Raw genomic sequence first — 12,855 nt, forward strand, 5'->3', positions numbered from 1 at the left:
GAGAGAGAGAGAAACAAAGAGAGACACAACGAGCAATGATTTGGAGCAAAACACACACATATACTCCACAGACAAACACACACACACTCTCTTCCCCGGCAGGCAGACAGACAGAAGGACAGACAGACAGGGACCAAATTATCCCTGTTGCGTGGAGCATGAAATTAGCAAGTAGCTCAGTGTGGCAGCATTAGCATGGCTGTTAAAGGTATACCGTGACATTTTCAGGTTGTGAAATATGGTCCTTTTCCATATGGACGGTCGAATTTACCAAGCAGGGAGCTGTTTAGCGTTGTTAGTGGCCATGTTTAAAACCACCGTGTAAGATGTGATCAAATGTGTCGAATCCTGCTGGAAAAATGTGGTAATTTACTGCAACAAGGGTCAGAAGATTAGCTAAGATTGAGATTAAAGAGCACAGACTAAATGAATCAAATACTGTTGTACTGCGCAGTCTGTGTGTTTCTGTGATTCTAGTTATACAGCTCTTACCTCAGTCAGTGCTGGAAAGTAACTAAGTACATTAACTCAAGTTCTATACAAACGGGTACTTGACTGTTTCAATTTCATGCTACTTCAGTTTACTACAGTTCATCATCAAATATTGATCACTTAGTCGATCAACAGGCAGATATATTGATAATTCATTGTTTAACTGATTTTTCTCTTGTTGAGCAGAACTTCATTCTTTGCTTCTTTATCTCTTGACCCTTTGGAGGGCTCCGACCCCTAGGTATACATAACTGTATATACATTTGTTAAAACTAGCTCAGCCTCAACAGTTAAATTCTGTTTATACATGGATGAATCACTTTTGGTAGTTAAAGTACATTTTCTGTACTCTGTACCTTCTTTCACCACTAATCTAGCCTCAGTCTAATGTTTCATAACTGTCACTTTTTCTTTCATTAAACTTCATCGTGTCTGAGGGTGCAATCTTTGTAAAGCATATTTTTTGTATGTTGTATTTTTCTTTATATCTTTCATGCCCTGCCATAATGACTCCAGCACTTTCATATTTTAATGAGAAATATATGAAATGAAGTAGACTAAAAGATACTTTTTTATTGTGGTGATAAAAGATTAAAGGTCCTTGGAAAGACAGCTATTTGTATATTTACAGACATATTTGTACCGTACCAGCATTTGCATAACTGTGTTGTTAAGGGAGTTTTAGCAGGCTGCCTGCTAAGACGGTCCTACTTGCAGTGTGAGGTGAGGTTTCTGCGTACCTCTTCCCCTCTCCCTAAATAAAACCCTACACATATTTGAACATCAAATGCACAGTCTTAAACTTCAAATGTCCGTGGCCTCAAGTATCTGCCAAACAGATTCATTCTTCCTGCTAGTGTTGTGCCACAGATGTGAACGATAAGAGAGTAATAGCAATTTTTTCAGTAAAACAAATGCTCCTATTGAGCTTGAGTTCTTTGACAGCATTGTTTAATCAGAAATAGAATTGTTTCTGTAAAGTAAATCCGAGAGAAATAACCTTTCCAAATACGGTGCTTCAGACCTTAATATCTTTTAGCTCACTCACAAATGTGTGCCAGAGTCAATTATCAAACTATACAAGAGTTACATGCACTCTTGAATAGGAGTAAAACACTAACCTGCCAGCTGCCATCCCAGAGGGAAGTGGCCCTCCTCAATTTTCCTGCCTCTTTGTCTCCTATCTGTGGTAATGTTTGGCCTTTTGGTCACTCCAAACAAGCCTCTGTAGAAAAGACCCTGATTATACATCAAGCCTTACTGTGTATAAATACACACACTCGCACATAAAATTCTCCTCTTTTGTTGCCTGTCTCTGACACAAACTCGGCATGAAACAGATGATGATAAGTTTCACAGAGGTGGCATGCATCGCGCAGTTAATGTACTGGGTTCCATTATTATGTTTCCAATTTTCTCATCACTGCATATTTTCCTTTTCATACATGCATACTATCTTCACTTTCACGCTGTATTTTCACTCAGAAGTACTGTATTCATGCACCCACACACCCGTAAATGCTTTTGTTTCAAATTTAATATACACATAAATGTAGATTGAGGTTAAGCATATGCAGCAGGCATTCGAAATGGACTAAATCCATGGCAAGGTAGAAATTCTGATTTTTATTATTTTTTGTTGCTTTTTTCCTCTCTGATTAACCTTAGTGCTTGGCAATTTAAAATCTAGCCTAAAGCAAGACTCCACAATGGAGAAGCTTGCACACGCACACAGACCAAAACTATGCAGTAGTTAATTCTGGATGTAAACGTTGGTCATGTTTTCCCCCTATAAGCCTCCTTCCATCCTTTTTAAATGGATTGCATCACAACCTGAGTCCTTGTCATCCTTGTCATCAGTCTTACATTGTAATTTACATCCCTTCCATGCCGTTTAGTGTTTAAAGAGAGGAATAGTTGTACAGCTTGTAGCAGTTAATGTAAACTATCACCAATCACTGCCACACTATTGTCCATACACATATAATATAAAAAGAGCTTTAAAACTACCACTCGAGTGTCAGCGGCTCATCATATTCCATCTGCGTAATTGTTACATCAGTTTAAATCTGCTCGTTTATCATCTTTCATCAGTCCCCTGCACTGTCACCTTTTCACCTTGTCTGGAGTCGGTTCTTCAGGGTATCGAGTTAGTCCCACGTCAGGCTGGTTTGTTTTGGAGAGATGAGACTAGTCAGACAGCCAGCGCAGCAGTTTAAAGACACTGTGACATTGCAGTACTGCTTCTCACTCTGTATTCCCCTTTCCTCCTCTGTTTACCTTTAGCCTCTCACCCTCTCCGTCTCTCATGCACTCCCCATTACATCTTCCCCTTCTCCCTATTGACTCCTCTCCTCTTACCCCTCTCTCCCTGACTACTGCCTCGCACCCCCCCACCTCTTCACTTTCTCCCTTCTTTGATCAGCAGCGCTTGTCAGTCAGTGTCTCGCCTGTCTCAGCCAATATGGCTGCCCTGACACAAGGGGGGTGGAGGACCAAGCATAACAATGGAGGAGGAGAAGAGGTAGAGACAAGTTTGACGGAGTCACCTTGACTCTCATGACAAACTTTATTTTGCAAATCATAATGATGAGAAGCTGAAGCAGCAGCAATGGTTGGATAGAACAGGAGAGAGGGATAGATTGTCAGAAAGAGAGATCTTGAAGTCCCACACTGTAATGTTTAATTATTCTTGCATTTATATATTTATTTAGTAAAGTTAGATTTATTTTGTACATTTAGGTGTGTAAATGTTTAAAACAAGTGGGACTGCAGCTAACAGCTATTAGCATTAAAAGTAATCTGTTGATTGTATACCCTTGTGTCTGAGCAATAAACATATAAACATGGTCCTGGGGCTGGGAGTTGATTTGCTTAGCTTAGCATAAAGACTGGAAGCAGGGGGAAACAGCTAGCCCCGCTCACTCCAAAGGTAAAAAAACACACCTTTTGGTATCTCTAAGCTCACTAGTTAACAGTTGTTTAATTCATACAAAAAGAGTCTTTTTTTACTTTGCTAAGCTAACTGTCTCCTGGCTCTAGTGCCATACATAACATGCAATGTAAGAGTGGTATCTGTTATATATTTTTTCAGTGCGTCCGAACACTTTTCCTTTGAGTACTATAAACCAGCAAACGTGACTCCTAGACTTTGTTGCTAAAACTGCCTGAAAACAGTTAGAGAGTTTAAAGACAACCTGCATTGCAGAACAAATCCAATGCATAGAAGGTCTTCACACCCCAGACCAATTTATTAAAAATGCTTTTAAAGTGTATTCATAATAAATAATGATCAAAAACATGCACATTTTGACTGCATACCAATCCCACTATGTAATGTCCCATTCTTTCCCCCCACTTGGATTGCAGATGCCGTGGCACCACATAATTTGCACTTTAAACACTTTGTCATACAAGTGACTGAGTTGCACAGAAACAAAGAAAGTCATATATATTCATCATCAGCCAGGCTGCCATTCCTGCTGCAGACAATGGAGGCAATAGATTTCAAGTTAATGGTTGGAGCGCCATGAAAATTATTGGTGACAAATCAAAATATCAAGATTACTTGTTGACAGAAGTTGTTTTTGATAAAGATGCATCACTTTATAGTTTTTGAAATATTGCTCAGTCATATTAATGAGAAAGGGAGAGAGAAAAGTGGGTGATAGACTCAAGGAGGTGACGGATTGTGAGAGCAGAGGATGGATGGAGGGGTGATTGAAAAAGAGGGAGAGGTGGAGACAGAGAAATAGACTGGAGTTTCACAGTCCCCAAGTGTTCATTGGTGCCCTCAAACAATGAACTCACATACACACAAAAAACTAATAGAAGAAAGGAAATTAAAACTGTGCGAGTCTTTGGGGACTGATAAACACTGTGCCTCCCGTATGCCACTCATACACTCACTCATCGGTGTTTGTGTGTGCATGTGAGAGCGTGTGTTTGCTTGCTTCAGTTGTTTGGATTGGAGCTGCAAGGTTAGACCAACAAGCCAATCACCTGCCAGTTTACAACTCACATCACGCTACGCTTCGCTGTTCACAAACACCCCTCTTTTTTTTTCCCTCTCCCTCTCCGCATCCTGTACTCTGTTTTTCTATTACTAACTTTCTCTATATTCCCCTCTCTCTCACTCTCCCACACACACACACACACAAAACACACACTCAGTCACATGGACAGACTCACAGCTTAGATAACAGAGTCAGAAACATGGAGGCAAAAATACCCTTGTTTTGTTGGGGTCTGTGTGGGTGGGTAGACGTGATTTAAACATGCCTTGTATTTTTAGCCTGATATAAACAGACCGAGTTGACAGCCTGCTTCTCTACCTCTCTTGCGTGCACACACACACACACGCACACACACTATAATTTGGAGCAGAGAAGACCAGTGTTTCATGTTTCAGCTCCACCCAAATGAGCACACATGTCCACGCAATCACACACACTCTCACTACAAACACAGGCAACTGTGTCTGACTCAACTCTTTATTCCTTTGACAAGAGACAGGAGAGGTCATGGATATGAGTTTAAAATCCTTCACTGCTTTCTCATTTTCCAGTTCTCACTCTTTTGGTTGCCTTCTTGTAATAAAGCTTGTTTTTCTTAATCTCCTTCTGCCCCGTTCTTGCTTATAAATCCGGTCTGTGTGCGAGTGTGTGCTTGTACGTGTGTGTTCCACTGTAGTGACTGCGCACTATGAGGACTGACATGAAGTTATAACATTAGAGGCCGTCTCCTGTACTGCTACATAAATCCCCATTTCCTCCACAGCACGCTCTGCCACTCACGGCCTGCGCCCCTCTTTGATAGTTTTCATAGGGTGGAGAGGGGGAGCCAGGCTGAGGGTGGAAAATGGTCTCCTGCTGTATTTTGGCAGTGTGAGAACATTAGGCTATAATACTTCCTGACAGCTTGAGGAAGAGGACAATTAGCAGGGAACAGGAGTGGGAATGGTAGTGAAGGACAGGGGATGTCTGGAAAAAAGGAAGAAGAAAAGAAGAGGTGGGGATTTGTAACTGTGTAGTAAAATAAGTTTAAGACTTGGTATGAGCCTAAGCTGACTTCCATGGCAGGTAACTGACTCTGACTCTCAGACCTTGGTGAATCATGGTAAATGGTAATTCAGAGGAAGGGTGTGTTTGTGTGACTTTTTGTGTATCAATCAGGATGATCAACCAAACAAACAGTAGTGGAATGTATAACTGTAGGCAACCTCTTCCCACCTGAAACATTATGTCATCGCTAATGATAGCAGCATCTCTATCTGATTCACCCACAACGCCTTGGTGACATGACTCTGAATCACTAAACATGGTAGTTTAGGTGAAATCCTTCATAACCCTTCACCTCAAGTGCCCAAAAAGGAAACTTGTCCTACAGTCATTATTATTCATCAATACAAATACATTTGCATGTTTTTTTGTTTTTTTTTACCTGTGTAGACGAGGAGAGATTATCAAGCAGCTGAATAAAGTGTACTTTGACACTAGATAAGAGTAGTTTAGACAGTGCCACGCCTGTTGAGGCTGTCTATGAGACTTGAACTTGATAACCTGTGGTATTTCTTGGACGTTTGTGTTTCCTCTGGTTACAGTTTGTATGTAAAATCTGCAGGTAGAACATTATGACAGAACACACTAGCCAGCGGTTTAATCTAAATGGTAAAAAAAAAAAATTGTGTGTGCTAGGCTTGTAGCGGTATACCAATACCATGGAATACTGCAGTATGAAAATTGATGGTTATCATACCATGTACATTTGCTAATCTACAGTATTGAATTCTAGTGTTCTAGTGTTAAAATATGGGACACAATATTTTGTTAACTTATAATAAAGCAGTTTGTTCAACCAAAAAGAAACCTTCTGTTTTAATTCCTTTCAAGGATCATTGTAACTGATGATAATAATAATAATAATAATAATTGTGTAATACCATATGTCGTTCTACTGTGATTTTCTTAGACAGTTATTGTACTGTGAAAATCTCATACCGATGCAACCCTAGCGTGTGCAGATGGACACACCACAAGACAAATCATCAACAACAGTTGAAAGGCAAAGAGACAATGCTGAGCTCCTTAGTGAAAAACCCTACAGTACTACATATATCTTTGCTATCTGGCACAGCAAGCAGATAAGGCACATTTAGCTGAATGAGCATGTTGATGTGAGAGAGTTAAGTGACCGGCGGTTCAGTCATGGGAATCTGATTTTACCCATTTAAGGCGGTTTGTTCTAATGTTTTGCTTCGCCTTTTCTTTTCTTCTTCTACAAGCAAAAGACCATAGGCCAGTGCAAAGCAAAGTATTACAGTGGAAACAGCACCTTCTTATTTGACTTACTCTCAATGTAAAACAAGACCCTTTAAACCGATTTACTGGTTTGTTTTGTTTGTCTTTCTGAAGTATTTGACAGCCTCCTCGTTTCCTCCATGCAGGTGCACATGCAGAAAGTATTGTATGTGCATGCAGTCGCCAGTCAGTTAACGTCTTTGTGGTGTGTGTGTGTAAATGTCAACAGAAGACCTGAGGTGACACGAGGTATCCAGGGACAACAAAGATTCTTTGAGCCCGGCTTGGTGTGTCGCAAACTTTCTCTGCACCTCAAGGTAAAGGATCATTCAAAACAGGTGTATGGCACAAAGCTTTGCTTATTTAAAACAGGATTCAAATACACGTGCACTGCATATTTGACGATATTCTTTCTTTGCCAAGTAGCAACCCACATATGGTCAGCCACTGTGAACCTGCTCTTTGTTAAAGGGTCACACAGAACGTAGCTTTGAGTAAACTGAGATGCAACTTTATGTTCCATTCTCCACATAATTCACTTCTCTGTTACATCCAAACTCTAAAGGCAATATGTCACAGAAGGGGAATGTAGTGCCCTTGGCTATAATTATATTCGAAAGGCTTTTGCCAAACAATTTATCCACCTTTGTGTCTGTACTTTCTGAAGTTTTGTTGATGTCTTTGAGTACAGCCACATCAGATGTACATGCAATGTTGAAAACAGAGAGAAAGCACACTTCTACACATTTTACAAGAGGTCACATTCTGCTTTACCTGAGTTAAGTGCCCGACTTGCTGTGAGGAATCCAAGGTTAAGCTGAGATGAAAAATACTCCGCAGATTAAAAAAAAAAAAAAAGAAAAGGGGAAAAAAACTTCTACCAACACTGGCAGACTGTCAGGATACTATGAAAAACATATCCTTTGTGATTTAGTAAGGTGAGTGCGTGCATGTGTGGACTAACAGGAGACAGAAAACTGCTCAACTCTAAAGCAGAGGCAGTGTGTGTAAGGAGAGTGTGTGTGAGCTGTGGTGTGCAGAGGGCCGGGCGTGTTTCAGCTGGTACCGGCACAGACACGCACACACAAGGAACTGTATTTAAGCCTAGGGGGCTGAATCAGACTTCAGAGTTTCAGAGAGCACTCTCCACACCTGGCAAAAGCCCTGCCCCCCCCCATCTCTGAAGCCTCCTCCCACTTCTAACCCATATATACGTTGACTATCTACTCCTCAAACTTTCCGCCCTTTTTGTCTCGCTTAAACCACAACTCTGGTCCCACAAACCTTCTTTCATCTCCCTCCTCCTCCACAGGTTCATTTTGATCCCACCTATCACTCTACCTTAAAAGTTTTTCTTCTCTCCCAAATTCAGACTTCCTTACTTTGTTTTCCCCACGCAGGACCCAACATGTGCCTATTTATATCCACTATAAATTCACTCAAGACCTCACAAACCCTACAATTTCTTCCTTCTCCTGCCCTCGCCCTCTACGCAGCAAAGTCTGAGTTCTGGGAGAAGGTAGTTGTTAGGTTGTTAGTGGAGGGTGGTGAGCACAGTTCAACTGCTGAACTTGTACATAATCACAGAGCATAGACTGGAGTGAGAGAAACAGACAAACCTCTCTCTGCTTATGCTCTTTTTTTTCTAACCTCTCTCTGCTTCTTTCTCATCTTTTTATTTTCTACAGCCCTTGAGTGCTTTTCTGGGGCACAGCGTTCTGCACTTCTACAATTCGGTTCAGCTCCTGGCCTGTTTATATGATATGGTGTGCTTGAGCAGCGCTTTCCTATTAAGTAGATGTTCATCAACCTGTTACTTCCTCTGACAGGTGGAAACATTAATTCGTCACATTTGTTCTGAGATTGTCCAACTTTTTACACAGCAGATAGACTTTTAGACTTTTTTAGATGGACAATTTCTAATCCCACATGGAACATAAGTTAAGTAGTAACCTTGTTATATGCCATTTCTAATTACATTAATGACATAATTTTGACTCGCAAAAAATGAAAACTGATAAAAAAAGATGGTTCAAATTAATGCATAGACAGGCCTATGCTAACTTTTATTTACTAAAACAAGGATCCTACACATCCCATAAAGCAACTTGATATGGTCTTGTCATTAGACCTTTCCAAACTCCATGCATCTTATTTTTTTGCACAAGCTTTTGGTTAAAACTTTTACATCATTTTTTCAGCCTAAATCTCCTTCTGTTTTCATAGTAAATTAATCCAGGTGTGTAAATGTGGTGGAGTTCACCTTTAAAACAGTGACGATACTTTAACTTAATCTTTGTACTGTACTATATGAACATGTATATTATGGATTTCACAGACGTCATGAGGAATTAGTGAGTCAGTGTGTGAAGATATGCCTCAAAGTTGTGTTTGAGTCTATGTGCTATTTGACAAATTTGCTCAGTGCTTGATAATGTATGAAGCTATGCACTCACTCATGATTAGGAGAGGTTCAGTACGCTTGTGTGTGTGAGTAAGAGAGAGAGAGAGAGAGAGAGAGGAAGAGCTTTTAAAGTAGGAGTGGTGCTGCAGGTCTCAGCACGGGCCCTATCTTTATAACCACAGTTTGCCCATGGGGTGTTTTTAAATTGTATGAGTAAGTCTGGGTGTGTGCAGATTGAAAAAGAAATAGCCTGTAGGCATGGGTTTAATACTTTTCCCCTATGCACTTTAGACAACACACAGGTACATTTCTGAGTATGGATAGCCATACATGTAGACTGACCCCCATCTCTGCCTTTTTCACCTCAAGACTGACTCGGAAGAATAATGTTATTGTTTATCTTTCAGGGGTGCGGAGCTAAATGGAGGGTTATGGGTAGTGTTACTCCTAGTGTACTTGAGATCCCAGTGGGCCCCTCTCTGCCACGCGACTCCAGAGTTCATTAGAAACAAATTTGAACAGGTCAGCATGACCCTCATCCTCATGAATCCTCTTGACCCCCACAGCCTGCAGGCAGATGCTGAGATTACAGCAGCCAGAAACCACACCCTAACTAAACACACCTGTGCCAATAGGACTGGTTCACTTATACAAAAATAAAAAACAACATGCAGGATAAGTGAAGGTTTTTATGGCACAAACTAGTGCCACTGTCAAACTATTGTAGACCCACAACACTACGAAACATGTTATTTGCATGGTGAAAGATCAATTTAACTCCACTACGTGTGTTTATTTTAAGACTAAAGGAATAGTTTGACATCTGGCTTGACTGTAAAAATTGACACAGGAAACAGGCACATAACACAGTGTAACATCAGAAGTTGTTGTGCTTACACTTCAGTTTTTGTGTGGATTGAACAAACATTAGATAAAGTGTTAATTAGGGAGTTTTAGGGGTGCTGGTAAGTGAATTTTATTCCCTTTGTATAGAACCGTGCTAGCTGTTTTTAGTCTTTATGCTATGCTAGGGTAACCTGCTGCTGGCTGATGGTTCATATTTACCGTACATAGGAGTGTTGTTTTATGGCAGAAATGTGAAGATACATATTTCCCAAAATGTCAAATTATTCCTTTAAATATAGCTCAGTTGACTTTTTAAACACCGTAGACTCATCTATGAGCCAATCTTGTCTTTGACCAGAAAAGGGCATGGAGATGTGGACAAGACAAAAGGAAGAGGTCTCAATGCTTGTGACTGTCTATATGTGACCTGTCTGTGTGTCTGGTTTACTCATTTACTCAATTACCTGATCTATATTTTAAAATGTTCTTATATACAACCAAAAGTGTGTCAGTGGTGTACAGTAGCTGCTGCATCTGACTGGAGACCAGCTAAACTAGTCTCCAGGCACTTAGCGACCACGACAGATTATTAGCTTTGAGCTTCACTGTGTCCTGTCTTTCTGAAAGCACAGATGCTTTTGAAGCTCTACTGAAGCATGAATATCTTTGTCCCTCTGGACTCCAGCATGCATCCCAGACAGACAGACCCCTCCATACATGAACACACGCATCATCTCGCTGGTGGGTCTCGCCTGAGTGGATAACTAAATATTTAACAACTTTTTAAAAGCACCAGCTTCCCTTTCCTCCAGGGTGTCTGCTAAGTCCTGCAAGATTTAAGAAACTCAGATGCCCCCTTATGACACCGGGTAATGTCTTTTGGGAATGTCTCAGTTCAAAATTGACACTTGACTGCTTTTGTGCTCTTGTTCACAGGTTAACAGAGGGTCAGTAGTAGTATTGTCCTCTTTTACCGCATTCGGAAGCTCAGAGACAGGACTAAAGACACCAAGAGGTCAAATCACACATGAGAAGCTCTGCAATGGATTGTATTGATAGGATCCATATGATAGGCACCCCTTCATAGAAGCAACAGCACTGAATAATTATAAGAGGGTGGGGTTGTCTGGATGCTCTCTCTCTCTATTCTGCTCCGAGCTCGGGTAGGATTACACGGCTAACTCCAATTTCTTATCTATCTATCTTTTTTTTCTGAGGGTAGGTTTTTCCCAGGTTTAGGTTTAGGTTTATCTCAATCTACCACAGCAGGCCTTGTGTATGGTACCTTCATGTCCACACATGTGAGACACCAGCAGAGACTGAGAATGGTTAAGAGAATGGTTAAGAGCATGTGTGTGAGTGTGACTGTGTGTGTGTGCAGAACATGGTGCGGCTGCCTGTGGAGACAGAGGCTGTCTTTCAAGAGATTTTCCACCACCCAGGTCAATTATATCACAGCCCACCGCCTAGGGAGGGAGAAAGAGAGAGACAAGGAGAGAGAACAGACTTTCCCAGGCTAAAGCGAACCAGGAGGTGACCTTCTCGTTCAAGATGGACAGCAGGTAATGAACATTGACACAAACACACGAGCCACGTGGCCCCTGCGAACTGCTCGGTCCTAAAGATACCATCTTCCTGTCCTTTCCTCCCTCCTTCCTTCCTCTCATCCCCCACTTCTCCCGCTACATTCCTGACATGCCTCAGGGAGACAGAGGGGGCCTCCAGGACAGACAAACAAAGACACACAACACACACAACACGCTCACAATGGCACTGGCTACAGCCATTGTCTGTGTGCACTGAGGAAAAGGTCTTGGTGCTTGCATACCAAAAGAGAACACCAATCCCCCCTTTCTCAAACACACATTTGCCCTCGCTTAGTTTTTGCTCAGTGACACAAGAGCTAAGTGTCTGCACTGAAACTGTGGCTGCTGTAAACAATTTTCTCCTGCTCCTCCCTAAACATGTTTAAAGCTACACCCTTTTGGACAGACAAACTAACAATAAACCATAAAACTCTGGCTGGGAGTGTGATTTGAACTGAGTGATGTCATGAGATTATAAGTGAATCATAACAGCCTTTACTGCTGGAGCTGCTGGTGAAGCATGACTGAGCTCCCTGTAGGATGTCAATACAACACTGACCTCTTCTGGTAGAAACACCACATAGCCACAACAAAGGATATCAAGGTTTTTTTTAAACAGATACAAGACTGTAAGGTCAGCAACAAATCTTTGCTGTAGAAGTTATCATCAAATAATAACAATCATTTGCTAAGCTAGCTCTCACTAAGACAAATATGACATGCCTACATTTCTGAGAGAAAGTCCACTTTGCCTGCTCTAAGGTTCAGGAATCAGTGTACGCAGACTTCCACGATGGTCACGTTTATAGCTGGGCCACATAGCTTAGCCCTACATTAGCCGACTAATCCCTCTTCCTTACTCCAGCTAACCTAACCTCGTGTTTCCAGGGTCCATCTGACACGGATAGCTGCTGGATTACAGATGCCCACCAGAGCATGGGAAAACTAAGAAACATTATGTGTGAGGTAACCTTTGACACACATAAGCAGAAAAGACACTGAACATTAGACACTTACGGAAGTGTAGTTGGTCTTGCCCATGATGTGGTTCTGGTTATGGTTGAGGTTCTGGTTCTCCTGCTCTCTGCACTGCAGGCCAGCCAGGTGTCTCTCCAGGGCTGCCCAGTCCATGGTGGGCAGAGGCTCTTCCTCTACACCTTCCTCCTCTCTGTAACCCCCCATCCGTCCCCCAGTCCCTCCACTGCAGCTTCCTCCTCCTCCTCCTCCT

General features: G+C 41.6%; 1 protein-coding gene across 1 annotated transcript in view; it reads right to left on the reverse strand.

The window, feature by feature from the left end:
- Window positions 1-12,855, reverse strand: part of schip1 (schwannomin interacting protein 1) — a 205,129-nt gene that overhangs the window by 29,527 nt on the left and 162,747 nt on the right. Inside the window, exon 10 of the mRNA XM_035679604.1 lies at window positions 12,645-12,855. This exon is cut by the window's right edge and continues 6 nt beyond it. Within this exon, the coding sequence (XP_035535497.1) occupies window positions 12,645-12,855 (211 nt within the window). The remainder of the gene's footprint in view (window positions 1-12,644) is intronic.

The sequence above is a fragment of the Morone saxatilis genome, unplaced genomic scaffold, assembly GCF_004916995.1.
Source record: "Morone saxatilis isolate NCDOM2014 unplaced genomic scaffold, NCSU_SB_2.0 Contig8, whole genome shotgun sequence".
Classification (NCBI taxonomy): Eukaryota; Metazoa; Chordata; class Actinopteri; family Moronidae; genus Morone; species Morone saxatilis.